At 44.4% G+C, this 16,751-nt stretch overlaps 2 protein-coding genes across 3 annotated transcripts in view; one reads left to right on the plus strand and one right to left on the minus strand.

Annotated features, from left to right (window-relative positions):
- The first annotated feature begins 11,585 nt into the window (after positions 1–11,585).
- Positions 11,586–14,825, plus strand: SRP14 (signal recognition particle 14). Its single transcript, XM_056492727.1, has 5 exons — positions 11,586–11,796; positions 12,242–12,314; positions 12,963–13,075; positions 13,619–13,651; positions 13,983–14,825. The coding sequence occupies exons 1-5, from the start codon at positions 11,773–11,775 to the stop codon at positions 14,070–14,072; spliced, it is 333 nt and encodes a 110-aa protein (XP_056348702.1). The 5' UTR covers positions 11,586–11,772; the 3' UTR covers positions 14,073–14,825.
- Positions 14,826–15,590: 765 nt separating this feature from the next.
- The window catches only part of EIF2AK4 (eukaryotic translation initiation factor 2 alpha kinase 4), a 36,214-nt gene continuing 35,053 nt past the window's right edge, over positions 15,591–16,751 (minus strand). For both annotated transcript variants that reach the window (XM_056492724.1, XM_056492725.1), the window contains one exon: positions 15,591–16,457. In XM_056492724.1, coding sequence (XP_056348699.1) covers positions 16,403–16,457 — 55 coding nt within the window. In that variant the 3' untranslated portion in view covers positions 15,591–16,402. The remainder of the gene's footprint in view (positions 16,458–16,751) is intronic.

Raw genomic sequence — 16,751 nt, forward strand, 5'->3', positions numbered from 1 at the left:
GGACTTGGGATGGAAAAGGTATGGTGGGACCTTATGCATCATAAAATGTTAATAATTTGTGAAGCTCCATCCTAAGCTTGCTCTATTTCTCTCTTGTTAAATTTAATACAAATTTTTCATATAAGCTTGTTCCCCATGTCATTATTTCATATACCATCTTGTTCTTGTGTTAGTTTAAATTTAGTTTAAATGACTAGTTCTTTCTCCCTATTGTTTTATTTCCTGGCATATTTAAATCATCCTGTCCCTGCTCATCCCTTCTTGTTTGGCTGCTTACAAATCAGTTTCTTTTACAGTCTTCTAGGACAGTTTTCATTTTCCTGATCATCAAGGGTTGTTGTCTATTTTCTTTTTCATAAATATGGGTGACAAGGGTTATGTGCACTGTTCTGGATGAAGTTTGACATTGCCTTATACAATGGTGGTAAATGCTTTTCTAATCAACCAAAGTAATTTGTCTAACATATCCTCTGGCTGTGTTAACTCTTCCATGGCTCTGTCACACTGGTGGCTCAGTTATCCTGTAATGGATGAATAAGTTTTGGTCTCTATCCACTACTGTTTCTTACAAATACTGTGTCCTGGTCTTTGCAGCAGGAGCTCCTGCTGCCTAGGTGTATGACCTTCTATGCTGTGAATTTCTGAAGCCATCACATTTTTTCCTGATATTCTACTCGTCCTCTCTTGTTGATGTGCCATCTCACCTTCAGTGAATTTCAGTAGCACACTATTATTATTAATTTTATGCCTCCATCAGTCCTGTTCTAGACAAATAATGAATAATATCTCCTTAACTTTTGTCTTACGCTGTTCCTGGTGTGAATCTTGTCCTTAAAGTTATAACACAAAACCTTTGTTGCAACTCCTTTTCACCAACGGCAGAAGCTATGCATGCCCCTTTGCCCATCTATTTCTGCTTTTCTCCAGTGCAAGAAAGGCAGAAGGAAAGCAGACCTGTTAACCATGCGGCAGAGAACAGAATGTGATGTGATGTGATCAGCCCTGAGCAGAGCTGGGAGTAGGATCCCTAGAAGTATTTGGCAAAGCAGTTGACATACCTAAAGAAGGGGACAGAAAAGGATTTCTGCTACTTGTACAGTATTCCCAAATATGCTTTGGGAGCCACTGTGGAGGCACATTTTACTGGGGTTCTGCAATACATAGCTGTGGCCTTTACTCCACGCACAAAAGAGTCTAGAGAAAAACAAAAACAACCTGGAGTTTGTGTGGCAGCTCGTCTTCAGTCTGGTCAGTTCCATGGGGGAAGTCTCGGGGCTTTGCGTGCAGCGTTTCCAAACACTGAGAACAAACCCTAAGCATCTGTAAAAACCACAGAGTGTACAGTTAATACACCCAGATGTGCTGTCAGCTCCACAGCACCGCACTGGAGTGGATGGAGTGTGTAAATCTTGGAAAGGTTAAAGCTGAGAGACCAGTGATATGCATAAAGACTCATGTTCCTTCCAGGAGAAGGAGGAGGGGGGTGAGGTGTTATCATTCTCCATTAATCACTTACATCTCCAACCTGCCTAAATCCTCTGAAAAGAACCAGCAAAGAAAACACCAGCTGCTGTAGCTCCTACTTTTTCCTCTGTAACCACCAGTCTCCCTCCCTCCTCCCTGCCTTCCCCAGACTGTTTATTTTTACTGCTCGTGAATCAGCCAGGAACTTGCTCCCTGCAACAGGATCAGTTGAGAACAAGCTGCAGATTGAATGTTCCCTGAAATCCTGGTTTGTTTTGTAGCTTAGGACCAGGAGCAAAACAGTGGAGCAAAGGAGAGAAAGTGATACCTGTCTTCTTCCACACCCAGAGATTTTCATTCTGCAGAGAGAGGGACTTTCCCACCTTGCTCTCCGAATGCACTGCAGCTTTCACTAGAGATTCTAAGCATGCTAAGCTTATGAAAGTCACTTAACTGTGAGTGCATTGGGTAGGGAACCACTGTTTTATACAGGCGTGCCTAAGTCCTACAGCAGCCTGAACTGCTGTACCAGAACACCCCAGCACACCACAAGCACAACACTCTCCCTTGCAACACGGCTGTGCTGGGATGTGATGTCTTGAATAGCCAAAAGATTCCACTTCCGAGCTCGACTGCACCATGGCTACTCCAGCTCTGACACCAGTGCCTCAGGCAGGGGCAGGGAAGTCCCTGTGTCAGTGAGGTCAATGCCCTGCTCAGTGAAAGCCATCCTGGGTGACAGCCAGGTACATGACCGGGGTAGCAAAGAATGGCAAGTGGTGACAGAGAAGTGACTGATAGGGAGGAAAGAGCTGAGACAAACAGAAAGAGGGGAAAATTGAAGGAGAAAAAGAACTGAAACAACCCTCCTAATTTTTTTTTTTTTTTTTTTTTTTTTTTTTTTTTGGTGGGAAAGAAGAAAAAGAAAAGATAAAATCATTTTTGGGAGAATGAGTCTTCCTCAGCCAGGATGGGGTTGTCTCTGAACGAACACTATCTAACCACAGCACCCATGAGTGCAAGACCTGTGCATTCTCTGCCACACTGCAGTCCTGGTCCCTAGGAGGATCACATTACTGATCCGCAAGCAGTAGAATTTGGGGAATCAGTTTAGAGTCCTGTCCTCCACAGAGCAAAAAGCCAAGGAAAACCTTATTTACAGAGCCCCCAAAACATTGGCTTTCTCCAGACTCTTGTGTTCAAATAGTCCAAAGGCCACCCTGACATTTGCCGTCTGACAAATCACGTAACCCGATTTCAATCCCCTGAAAGGAAAAGGCATTCCCGTGTCACCAAGTGCAATGGAAAAGCACTGGACTTGTGCAGAGGGGTGCGTCCCCCCCGCAGCACTGCCACGGCATGCACCCAGAGGCTGAGCTGTCACTTGGGCTCTGGCCTGGTGCAGAACTGCTAATCTCACACTCAAGAGGCTAGCTGCTGCCAAGACTCCTCTGCCAAAAGATAACTTTATAATACTGATAATCAGGTGCCCTGTGATGATAAAATGCCTGTTGCTTGCCCCCGTACGAGGAGTTTCTTGCTGACATGCTGCTTATTACGGCAAACCATGTTAATTACAGAAAAAGCAATCTTCCACTGAAAAGAAGCAACAAAATCTTATCTTAGCCTAGAAGTGGAGAAAGTGCAATTAATTAATTTGTTTCTGAGTCTAACCTCTAGACATAATAGATTTTATAGCACAGCTATATATTGTAATTACAGGATGGAGCAAGTCTACACTGTAGCTTGTATTTGAGTGTGTAATGAGGAGTGAAAGATTGATGTTCAGTGTGGTCAGATGACTAATACACTGTTAAGAGCTGAACTGGTCGAGCAAGAGTAACAGGCACCCGAGATAGCATTTGATGTCTTGCTGAATAATGATGTTGTTTCCTCTGTTAATTATCTTCCTCTAACCCGATAATTAACTTGTCCTAAGAGTACTGAGTGCAACGCAACATTGAAGACACTGCTGCTCCATGGGTAGCTGGTGTCATGCCACTGCCCATCCCTGTGGTCTTTATTCTCCCTCAAGAACACTAGGGGATTTTCCCAGACTGCACACAGTAGGCATGGATATATAAACACGTGTGACAGATGACAGATGCCTTCTGAGAAATTGCGTTAATGATATTCTTCAGTCTTGTCTGGGAAAACAACAAAAGAAAAGACGAAGGTGAGAGAACACCATACCTTGATTGCAAAATAATGTTAGGTAAATCTGTAACAAAGTCACTCTCATCCTAGGATTTGTGGAGGGTTTTTTTGTGTCAAACATACCCTTTATGTAATGTTCTTCATAAAGACCTAGAGTACTCTTCCTCCAATGGAGTTCAGTGGGGTTTTAGCTCTCCTGCTGTGTTCAGATGATGATAAAACAATGTTGGGTCATTATAAGGTTTCAGCATGATAGATGCCCTACATTTACTATGTCTCACTGGCTAGGTTCTCTGTAAAACTTCTCTGTGTGCTTGGCAGTTTAAATCCTGGAGATTTTACTGCTTTTTTACTGGCTTTATAACCCAGTCGTAACTTCTCCGAAAAAAAAAATCCCACACCAAAACCAACAGGTGGGGTCGAGGTTTCACTGCAAAAACAAACAGACAAACAAAAAAATTAACAAAATAAATTGTTTGATAAGGAGGTTCTGGCACAATATTCTGTAAACTTAGTGCAATACTTGCACACTGCTAGTAATGCCACTCCTGAATTTTGAAAGCTGTAGGGGTCAGTTGTCACAGGAGTTTTTAAGGCTACAGGCAGTAACAAAGGAACTGCATTTGTAATATCTGCATTGCTTCTGATAATTTCCTTGTCAGGATTGCATTTAAGGCTCTGTGAGCTTGATTGGCAATGTCTAGGTTACCTGCTCCTGCAAGCAGGGGTGACTCACCTGGGATTTCTATAGCCTGAGCACTAACAAAGAGCCTGCGACTTCCAATCTGCCTGGGGCTCCTGTCTGCTGCCCTGTGTGCCTTTGAAGACAACACGTATTCAGAAACAGAGGGGAGGCAGAAATAAAGGGACAGGGAGAGCAACAAACCCTGATTATGGTTTGGGCACCTGCAGTTCCTGTTTCTGAGTGGCTCCACTCACAGTTACAATGCTTAGATTCTTCTGCTTCACAGAGGTACCCCCTGCAACCCTAAATCTCAGAAGCAGCTTTTGATAAACAAAGCCAGTAAGTGAGGTAGGGTTTGGACATGGAGAGACATCACCAGAACCAAACTATGTTAGGGTAGCAAGGGATGTTGCCTGAGTGTGCAGGCAGTAGGAGGCAAGTAGGAGAGTAAAAGCACTCCATGAGCTGATAAGAGTGGATTAAGGATTTGGCACTGAGCAAACCACTAGAGAAGAAGGACATGTTTCAGAAAGGTAGAATGAGAAATCACGGCTAGTGCTGTTCCTGCCCTAATGAACTGACCACTGCTGGAAATGGTTATCTCAGGATGGTGTTGAAAACCATCTGCTATGATGGACGAGATGTTTTAGGTGTTGCAAGAAGGCACAAGTCCTGCTTGCTGACACTGAAGCTCCAGAAGCACTGCACATGATTCTCATTTTTTCTCTCAGGAGGCCAAAGACACAAACTAGTAATATCCAGCCTGCTGTTTCAGACTCACCTACACGAGGTCCAGGCTGTTTATATGGCAGAGATACCTTCCAGCCCTTGTCACTTCAGCCTCGAGTGTCTCTGCCTCCTCTCCCGTGCTGCCATGCACCAGCTGGGGATGGGTGTGAGAGGTGGGGGCGTCCGGAGTAAGGGGGAAGGCAGGCGGACAGCTCATGTAGAAAACAGCTTTGCAATGCCTAGACCCTGCAGTTTTTTCTTTCCCCCTATTGTTAAGTGGCATTGAGCACCAGCAAAACAGGAAACTGCTTCCTCCAGCCGCTGACCCAGCGAACCCAGGGCAGCTGCTGGCGGTGCAAAGTGGCCTCCCCACACCACCCCATTCCTAGAAAGTGTCGGGACATTTGGAGGAATGTTTAAGAAAAAGCAAAACTTATTCAAATCTTGAGTAAGTAGGAATGCTTGGCAGCTCTTACAAGAAGGGAATCATACTGGAAGTATCTGGTGGTAACAGTTGAAACTCTGTTTTTCCAAAATTAGGGCTTATGAAAGTGAGAGCAATGATGTCTAAGCCAGACTCTGTCACCTCACTCGTCTGGTAACCAACTTAACTGTGGTTTTTTTGTGATGTGCAGATCTTGTATTGGACATCGTTACTTGAGCTATTTAAAATCTATTGTTTTACAGCCACTGCAGCTTTTGTTGTGATCCTTAATCCTCAGCAGTCCAGCCAGGTCTCACTTTGCTGGGCATCCTCAACAGAGGCAGGAAATAGTGCTGGTGAGGTGGTAGGTGACCCTTTTCTTCCTGAGACAGCAACACCCCACGGTATCAAGAGAATACATGCTGCTGGGGTTTCTGTCCTTCTGATGAGACTACAAGTGGAGAAGAGCAATGACATTGTGGCTCCCTTTGTAATTACACATCCCCAGGTGATCTCTGATACCACAGACAATGTTATCCTCCTTGGTGACATTCTGCTGACTTAAAATTCCTGTTTATTTGTTTTGGTTTAGTTTTTGATCTTGGTTTTTTATATGTTGTAATATTCTTCATTTGGTTTTAAAAAACTTACATCATAGTTTAAAAAAATTCCTGTAACTTCACTGGGAATGTCTGGTGGAAATTTTTCACAAGTGCATTTCTGTCTTTCTAAAAGTAGGACACACTGATGTGAAAGAAACGATGCTCAACCTTATCTCTGTCACCTCATTACTCTTGAGCTCCAACTTAATTACCTCCCTGATACTTTGCACAGCTCTTACCCAGACATTTTGTGTCTACTTAAAAATCTGCCATACTAAATGAAGTGATGACTAGATATACTCTTCCCGCTTGAGAGAGGAGATGTGAGATTTGGTAAACACCATTTCTAGAACAGCCAGAAGGTGCATCATGTTGTACAGGCTTGATCCTGCACTTGTGGAGTTCACAGATGACTTACAAAGACCAACTGAAACCATGCTGATGCGTATGTCACAAACCCACGGTGCCGCACTCACGGCCACAGTCTCTAGTTGGTGTCTGTGTGTGCAGTGCAGTGTCACTTCCCAGCAGTGCTGGCAGCAGCCACAGGCCTGGGACGAGAGGAGGAGGGGACAGGCGGGACAGCTCAGCTGTGTCACCTCGCAGGTGCACTCCTTCAGAACAGGCTGTTCTTACACTCTGCTCTGCTCTACTTGCAGCTCAAAGTTACCAGGACCAATCAAAACACAGGGTGGATGTTCAAATTGCATCTCTCTCCTTTTTTATCTGATCATTTTCCTCCAGTGTTCTCCTTTGGATTTGGAGGCACGTGAGATTTTTTGCTTCCTCTGTCCTTCAAACTAAATATGTATGATGACATGTTGCTTCTTGTCCCTAGGCCCTTCCTCACACTTTGGGAGTGAAATGAATTGGCTCTTTAATTTCATTGTTCCCAGAAGTGTGCTGAGCTCTACAGCATTAATCATGGATTCAGTACATACATGCCATTGCAGGGTCTCCTTAGAGAGCACAGATGCCACCATCACTTGTACACATGAACAACTCTGCAGCTGAGCTTTTCTTCCAGCCTTTTCCCCCCATTTTTTGTGAGAGGGGGGGCTTATCACAAAACCACTTCAAGCATGTGTGAGGCACTTAACATGGTAATTATATATCCCTCATCTTCCTTGACAGGGAAACTTTCTAAAATCTGGATGGTACTTCAAAACCATGTAGGCCTTTTCCAGCAAACAACCTTTTTGTGTCTCATTTAGATTTCACTCAGGCTTTGATTTGCACTACAGTAGTAATATGGTGCATTCGAGTTTTAAGAAATGTATCCATATCGAATTCCTGGTCTCCCTCACAAAATATAAATGTTAACATGCTACTACACAATGAAAGTCTGTTGAACTCAAGGTTACTTAACCTATCTTGAAACTCATTATGTGTAAATAAGACATGATATTAAATAGAATAGGAGGGATTCACTAAAATGAACAGAAATGCTTAGGAAAGAGCTTAGGGTAAATGAATTTGTTCCTAAGACATAAGGAACTTCTTTCTTGAGGACATATTCTCTTTGGAAGTTGGCTGTCTCACCAGGAGAAGCTTCTCACTCAGCAGCTTTGTGGTAGCATAGTGTGGTCTCAGAATGACCTTTCATAAAATGCCTCACTTAGTTCTCTGTTGGAATCTAGAAGGTATTCAGAATCTTTCTCTTTTTCAGGGTTACCAGCTGATGAGCCGAATAACACTGCTTTGTGCCTCTGTATCTCTCTCAATCAACAGGTCTCAGATCATTGTCCCCTTGCATGTCCTTTATTTGTTTTCACAAGGGCCACTTATAAAGAAGGTTAAGACCCAACTTCAGGACTGACGTTCACCTGTACAAACGTAACCAACTGATTACTTTGTTGGAAATCCACCTAATACCAGAAGAAAAGAATAACTGTTCCTTTCTCTTATTAAAACTTTTCTTCTTTACTCCCCTGGCACAAGGCTTAGGGCTATTTTGGTAGCTATTCCAGTCTTTCTGCCCAACCAGCCTCTGTTAAATGTTGGCTCTAGAAGGCTTTTGTTTTGCCTACTAATCTCAGATCTGGTGAGGCCAGTAGGGCAGTGAGGTGTGCATCTCTGTTTTTACAGTGTTAATAATAGACTTGTAAGGGGGGGGTTGTTACTGGGCTTTTGCTCTAATGCTGACTCTTTTTCCTGTGCATAGATATACTTTGACATGGTATTCTTGAACTTACAGATCAAAGAGAATTACCAAAATGATCCACTTGTGAATTGTGGGCCATTATCTGTTATTAACTCATCTTGAGCACTGTGGTGAGCAAACTGTAATTTACAGTATGTTATTACATTTCTGCTCACTGTGGTGTGCAGCAGCTGAATATGTGTGTGTGCTAGTCCATAACGAGAAGTAATCTTTGCTGGCTAATTCAAATAGATTGTTGCCAGCCTCTACTAAGGTTGATCAAGAATTTAATTTACTTCTAATAGTTTTGTTTTTCTGCTTCCTGCCCCTCCTACCACATTTAGAAGAGAAGATTTCACCTTCTTTTCTCTTCAGTACACTCTTGCTTCCAGGAAAACTTGGAAGCGCAGCAACAACCTCCTCCAGTTCTCTGCCAGATTTCCTTCAGGATTTAATGATTCAGGTGGCTTCATTTGCTAAATTTTTGCCAAAAAAAAAAAAAAAAAAAAAAAAAAAAAAAAAAAAGTAGTTCTCCACTGACACCATATAATAAAGTTGAGCAAACAGGAGGGCTGGTAGGAGACTTATTTTTATTGCCTGGCCTTGGTCACATGACAGATCAGGTTACAAAATAGTAATACTCCTGCCAACTCTCAGGATCCACCAATTCCTCTTGCTACTGTTTTAATCCAACCTGCCTTTTCTTATTTTTTTTCTCTGTTTTCCTTTTTTTTTTTTTTTTAAATTTTTTTCTATTTTTCCCCCCCTTTTCTTTTTGTGAGGGCATGGGGTGAGGGGAAAGACATCAGACTGGGGCAGGAGATAGAGTGAAAAGCCAGTATATCATGATTGGGAGTATCCCTTTAGCTCCTTCAGTGTTTGTTCAGCACTTTTTCGCCAGCTGAATAGCTTATTCCCTCCGAGTGTTGGCAGCCTTTGGCAAAAGAAAAGCAATGTCAGCATTCCCCTGTTCCATCTATTTTTTGGAAAGGAATCGTTAAAAATGTTCCATTTTCACCTTGTTTGCAAGTTGTGATTAAGGCTTCTCCCCCAATTAAATTGTGACATTCTGGCATGAAAAACAACTTCAAGATCGGGAAGATAAGCTAACACACATGCACACATGCAAAAAAAAAAAAAAAAAGTCCTCCTTCTTTCTTGTGGAAATTCTGCAGTTCAGTGGAGCCACTTCTTTTATTAGCAGTGAGACAAATATATTTTCCAAAAAACTGCTGATAAAATAACAGATTTGAAAAACATAAACTTCATGCAACTCTCTGGAGTTCTTCAAGCAGTTGCCTCTTTGTCCCTTCTTCCAGGATACAGCAAAACCAGAGCTTCAGTGTCGGAGATTCCTGCAAGGAATCTGCCTGGAGAGGTGGATGCCCTGTGTCTTTGTACAGTTTCTGATGTGGCACCTACACTGCTTCTGACACCTCAGCTCATCAAGATGGGCACCACTGTGACCACAGTGTCTTAAAGGTACACCTCAACAACAGAGGCAGCACCTAACACAGAGGGGAGATTAAGTGGAAAAAAAGCTCTGGCGTCCTTCTCACATGCATTGATGCTTTTTGTTGTGTCAAAGGTTTAAGAGAATAACTACATATAATGTTTCTCCACCTTTATCATGAAGAGCTGTGGCACAGAGAAGTTAGGAGAGCAGTTCATGGCAACACAAGACTTCTCTGGTGAAGTCAATAGAATTCAGGTGAGAGTTGTAGTCCCTGTGTTTCAGCTGTGAGACCACCCATCTTCTCTTTTGGCAAACATGAGTGGAAATGTACTTCTACCTTCCAGTGCCTGTGACCGTGGTAGTTTCCAAAGGGGAGTATGTTGCAATTGTTCTAGTTTTTCCATTTCTCCTCTTCTTTCACAAGTTGCCTATAAAAACCTGCAACACTCTTACATTGTCCACGTTCAGGGCTCTCTTGAAAACACAACCCTACTCTGCTTTCTGACAAAACAACCTCTCATAGTCAGGGGTGTGTTATGACTTCTCCAGCAAGCAGGCAGGGTTAGAGGAAGTACATGTCAGCAATGACTCCATGCATCCACCCATCTTCCCTTGCTGTGCCCACTGACTGCAAGCTGGTAGGGACCATCACTCACTACACTTCCACAGGGCTTTGCCTATTCAAACTTTCAACCACAGCACTGATGGAGTTCCCTTAGAATGCCTGTCTTCAGGAGGCTCCAATAACACATATTCCTCCTTTTTTTATGAGGTCTTTAATGCCGTGAGAAACAATGGAATTTATTTTACTGAAATCTTTCCTCCTCAACTGCAAATAATACAAGTGCAAAAGCATGAGGAGGATGATACCATCCACGATGTGGGAAAAGTAGCGCTGATCTCTACTTCTCTTGACTCTAACACAATGGAGTTACCTTAATAACCTGGTAGATTTTCATAAACCATGGCCGTGTTGCAACGACCTGCTTCTTGGGTATTTGTTTCCTTGTGCTCCAGGCAGTTTCATTTCTGTGTGTGCAATCACAGCACCCTCTACTGCCTCCCGCTGAAGCTGCAAAAGGACCGCGGGTAATTGTGGACTCTAGAAAGGACTTTTGGAGTGACTCGGCTTTCTCATTATCACGTGTGGTTTCATGTACGAAACAACACCCCCGCCATGAGAATGAGAATGCAAGAAGGTATTTCAGCTCTGTCTGGAGCGTAGAACAGAGCCCATAAATTAATAGTATGAACCCCTCAAGGACTCGAGCATCTATCAGCCTGAGAGTAGTTTTTCCTTTTAATCTGTAAGGCATTATTTTCCACTTTTGTTAGGTCCATGAAGGACAAATAGATCTATATTCCTAGAGATAGACACGAAAAGGCACTAGGCCATTCTATGGGCTCCTGCACCGCCTGACAGAAAACTCCCGTTACAGAATCCACCCCTCAGGAGCTTCCAGTGCCAGGGGTGTGAGGCGCTCTGCCGGCCCGGCCAGGCGCAGCTTTCCCCTCTGCTGTTCTTGCACAAATCCAGGGCTCTGGCTCGTTTACTCTCCAAGCCCGCCCTTCACCGCCAGCCGCGCTCAGCGGGGCCCTGTGCCCCAGTCCCGCCTCACTGGGGCGAGGGCCGGGCCCAGGTGAAGCCTGCGAGCGACTCCCGGCGCCTGGCCACGGGCACGGCGGCTCGGGGGGCAGGGACAGCGCTCCCCGAGCACCGGCAGCGGGCGGGGCGGCGGGAATCGCGCTGAGCCCGGCCCTGCAGGAGGAGGACCCGCTGGAATCGCGCTGAGCCCGGCCCTGCAGGGGCGGGGCGGCGGGAATCGCGCTGAGCCCGGCCCTGTAGCGGGCGGGGCCGGTGGAATCGCGCTAAACCCGGCCCTGCAGGGGCGGGGCCGCTGGAATCGCGCTAAACCCGGCCCTGCAGGGGCGGAGCCCGTGGAATAGCGCTAAACCCGGCCCTGCAGGGGCGGCGCCGCTGGAATCGCGCTAAACCCGGCCCGGCCCGGCCCTGCAGGGGGCGGGGCTGTCGCGGGCCCTCGCGCCCCGCGCCGCTGACGTGGCGCTGCCCGCGCTGCGCGTGCGCACGCGGCCCTTCCGGAGCGGAGCAGGATGGTGCTGCTGGAGAGCGAGCAGGTGCGGGGCCGCGGCCGCCGGGAATGGGGCGAGCCCCGTGTGCCGCCCGGAGGGAGCGGGAAGGAAGGAGGGAGAGAGCGGCGCCCCGCAAAGCCCCGCGGCGAGCCGGGCCCCCGCCCGCCCCGGCGGCGTGGGAAGCACTGCGGGGGAGGGGAGTGGAGCGGGCGCCGCGGTCCCCGGGGACTCGGTCTCGGCGAGGCAGAAGCGGCGGGGTTTAGAGGTCCGGGGGCTCAGAGCTCGTGTTCGGAGTCGGGACCGCGGGCAGGGCCGCCCAGGCTGGGACTTCGTGTGGTTTCAGCGTGGGGAAAGCCGAGAGCTGGACTTTCCGCGGTGCTGCCTCCCGCGGTGTGGGGAGAGCCCGGGCCGGGCCCGGCTGCGCGGCGATAAGAGCTCGGCCGGAGCTCGTGTGGTGACTCCCAGCCACGGGCGCCTCTTTCTCTTGCAGTTCCTGACGGAGCTCACCAGGCTCTTCCAGAAGTGCAGGACTTCCGGCAGCGTTTTCATAACGCTGAAGAAATGTAAGTTTTGAGTCTGTTACTGGATTAAAGAGGTGTTCCTATAAATCTGACCGTTGGCAGCGGGTATTTTAAGCGATGCAGTTGTAATCCAGGGTATCTGAGGACAAGAGTGGTCATAGGGACGAACTTGTCAGCTGGAGCAGATGGCACCGCTGTTACATCTATGAGCTGTAGGACTGATAGTGCTGGTACTGTTACTACTAATAATCTTTGAGTAAGACTGTATTTCTAACTGCAGGAGATACTGGGACTTTCTGATTGTTAAACACTAAGGGAAAATCGTTAGTTTCTGTAAAAGGAGAGTTCTGATGTTTTTGTGTGTTCATAATCCTCTGATTCCTGTCTATCTGGCACTACTGGCCTGGAGGCAGCAGGGTGACATGCATTTAAAGCGTGCTGCTCCTCGAGCAGGCGGGGCACACAGCACATTGTGTGGGGAATTATTTCATTTTTTCAGGCATATATAGTTTACAGAACAGATCCTTCTGGGGTTCTAGAATAAGTGCAATTTGGCTGCAATGTTAGTTCAGTTGGTCTGAAATTCCAGGGTGTTTTACAGATCTGCTCATGAGCAGTTTTTAACATCTCACATCAGAAGGCATCTGTTGGCTTTAATGAAATAAGAATAAAAATTTGTTTTCAATACAGATGATGGCCGAACAAAACCAGTTCCACGCAAAGGCCATGTGGAAACTTTTGAACCAGCAGACAATAAGTGTCTCCTAAGAGCAACTGATGGAAAGAAGAAAATTAGCACAGTGGTAAGTGACAGCTTTTGTTAGAAAGATCAGTGGCTCTGTTGTTTTTGATTCAGTGCTCCATATTTTAGATGAAACTTGAGAAAATATTAACTAATATTAAAGTTGAAAACCTGATGTGTGTTTACTTTGAATGGGGGATTGGGAAAGGCTTTAGCTGACTTTAGCTCTGCTCTGTCATGTGACACAAGGAAAAAATGTTACTTTGAGAAATAGTTGAGAATCTGAGCTGCAGCATTTTTATGGCTCCAGAAGTGAATCAGACCTTTCTTTGAATGCTTTCTCTCATTCTTCCCTTTTGAAAACATTGACTTAGGGATGAATGGCCTGTAGAGGGTTTTGTTAATCAAGGAGTGTTTTCAGTTTTCTAAATTAGTGAAGTCCCATGACATACCAATACAGCACATTGACCACTGAATGTGATAAAAGTTGATCCAACTGCTGCTAAAAAGACCATATGGTAACTGGTGGCTAAACATGTACTGATACTTGGTCTGTAATAGAAGCCATAGTTTTCATGGTTAACCTCCAGTATTACTTTTGTAGGTGAGCTCAAAGGAAGTAAATAAATTCCAGATGGTAAGTTTTGTATGCCTTTTAATCTCCTTTTGTCTAAGTAGTAGAAGTGGTCTGTTTGAAGCACTGGACGGTTCTGAACAGATTGATTCCATGCTGAACTGCACAGAAACTAACTTAGACTACCCATTTATCTTAATCTGTTTTTAAAAGATCCTGTTTTATTTTATCTAACTATGTAAATTGGTTAAGAAACAGTATTTTCCTAAGTAAAAGCATGCTTCTCTGGGAAAAGGCAGATAATTTGCCATTAGTAATAGATAAAATGTTACCTCTTGCACATTGCCATTTAAGTATTTGGGGTTCTTTTATATGGTTCTGATTGTTCTTTCAGGCATATTCAAATTTGCTAAGAGCTAACATGGATGGCTTGAAGAAGAAAGACAAGAAAAGCAAGGCCAAGAAGAGTAAAGCAACACAGTGATGGGACAGTGTGCTACCATCACTATAATAGACTTGACCCTTGCTCAAAGCAAAGTCCATTTCTTTTTGAGTTACCACTTGTCTTTGGCTTTCCTTCCAGCAGGATACTGGGATGTGATCAGTACTTTTGTTTAAACTGAAAGCAAAGGTGCTTTCTTTGGGTTGTTGTATGGCAGGAGTATGTACAGCATTATACTGAAATAGCTTTACACTCAGCTGAGTGTACTCACACTGCTGCTGTTTACTCTGCAGTGTAAAACCTGTCTGGGGGGGTAGCACAGGGTGAAGACAAATGCACCCTACCAGAAACAAAACAGGACTGGAGCAGGAGCCTCAGTGTCAGATGCCCAGTTTTGTAGATAAGCCTCAGTAGTTCTAGGGAAAGCAGGTGCCAACATATTATGAGGAACAGCTGCTTTCCTATTTCTGTCTTAATCTGAGGGTCATGTCTACATGATGCAGTGCAGATATCTCCAAGGCAGCCAGCACAGTGCTCCTGCAAAGCCCTCATTCCATGGTGATCCAGCTGTTCTGACCTGGGCTTGGGGTGGGGGGAGGGTAGGACTCTGCATCCTGTTCCCTTCAGACATGGCTTAAAAATGCTCATGTCACCTAAGTTTTTTTGAAAAAACATCATCCTTCAGTATATTCAGGGATCTGAATTTTTCTTCCTTCATATGAGCAGATGTAAAAAGTAAATATGTAATTGCTCCTATTAAACTTAATGAGAAATAAATTTGGTGTAATGTCTGAAGTGACTTGTCTTGGTGAATTGCTAGCAATGGCACAGTTATCTATGCCTTTAGGACTATCTGCTGCTGCTGCTTTGGGCATTGCTGTTAGAACCTTCACAGTTCTCAGAAGCCTTTTGGTTTGTCTTGCAAGCTACCTCTACATGTTTTAACTTTGCCTTCTTTCTACCCTTTCTTGCAGCAAATTCAGTAGGTAATGAGCCTGCAACTGGCAATCCTCTGAGTTAGAGAAAGGAAGAAGTGTAAGTTATTTAAACAAAAGGTACCAAGTGGGGAGGGAGAGTAAACACTAGTGTATTTCCAGAAATCCTTAACATTTCTGCATATTCATCCAGTGTTTTGATGTGAAATACAATACAAAGTTACAACTATGCTGTAAATCATAGTTTCTCAGCTTCATTCTTCCTGATGGGGTTGTGTTACAGTTTAGCTTTGAGAAGGTAATTACTATACTTCTATCATGATATGACTTTAACTTCAGATTTAATCTGACAGCTCAGGTAAAGAAAGTTAGTTCAAAACTTTGGTTGTGGAGGTTACTGTTTTTCTTAAGTCTTTGGTTTAGGTCTGAAACAAGTGTTTTCTTTTATCAGGTCTTCATCTCGCAGAAGCTGCTGCTTGATTTAAATGCAAAAGTACAGACAGGACAAGCACAGGCAGCCAGGCTTGTAATAACTCTCAGCCTGAAATCTGCCGTGTTTTTTACATAAACTAAAACAGTAGATTTAAAAAAACCCAACCAAAAATGACACACAAAAGGCTTGTAATAAATGTTTCAATAAGGCTCAGCAGTTTTTATTACATAAAAACTCCACAAAAATGTTTTAAACAATTTTTTTAAAGGTAATTAATTATTTCGTAATTCTAGAACTGACATTTCCTGTTGTAGCACTACTGTTGCACAAAAGGCATTCTGAAACTATTTTTAAAAAGTAGTTTTACACCTGTACAGCTGATTTGTGTAGCATAAGGGGCAAGAACTACATGGTAATACCCATCTCTGGCTATAGTCAGACTTGCTCCTTAATTGCCTATAAAACAATTACTTCCATATTTTGAAAGCATTTGGTTTTGTATTTATCATGGTTTAGGAATGTCATTCTCTAGTTTAGTGCTCCATGTGAATCCATGTGCCACTCACTACCCCCTCCCCCTGCCAGTGGCTGGAGAGGAGAACTGGGACACAAGGTAAAGAGCACAGCTTGAGGTAAGAATTTGCTGGAAACAGCAATAAAATAAGAAAACAGTAACAGCAACAATACCAGTAGCAGAGGGTACAGGAAAGGTGAATGAGTCCACTTGCTCCCTGTGCCACCTTATGCCCCCCTGGAAGGGGCCTAGAAGCAATGGTGTGAGCTGATACAGATCAACCTCTGGGTCCTGGCCATGCCTCCTCCTAGCTACAGCAAATATTAACCCTGTCCTCACCAGAACCAGGACAACATTATACATGAAATGCAATTTGGACACAGAAAAAGACACTAGTTGCCTGTCTTGCATTATTACAGCTCTCTGAAATGCCTTTTGACAAACGCTGTTGTCCATCTGTAGAAGCATCCCATAAAAGATGCTTTAAGTACTAAAACAAAACCTTGTATTCATCTCGGTAACTGTACAGGATAAGTGCAGGAACCCTAGAGAGGGAGGGAAAAAAGAGTTTTAAAATTTTGAAACTGCAGGTTTGAATGCTGCAATTCCTGTGACAAATCCTCACAAATAAGATGGCAAAGATTTAGTAGAAAATCAGTAAGTTTTAGTTTGGCTGTGACTGCAATTTTCCCCTCTTCTTTCCATTGATTTTGCCTGTTCAGTTTTCACTTCAGTGATCTGAAGGCTTATGGCTAAGTAGTGCTGAGACCCCAAATGGGATGGGAAGGTAGTCAGGGGCTGTACTACGTTCATACCCAGCATTGTATGAAATATTATTT

The sequence above is a fragment of the Oenanthe melanoleuca genome, chromosome 5 (assembly GCF_029582105.1).
Source record: "Oenanthe melanoleuca isolate GR-GAL-2019-014 chromosome 5, OMel1.0, whole genome shotgun sequence".
Classification (NCBI taxonomy): Eukaryota; Metazoa; Chordata; class Aves; order Passeriformes; family Muscicapidae; genus Oenanthe; species Oenanthe melanoleuca.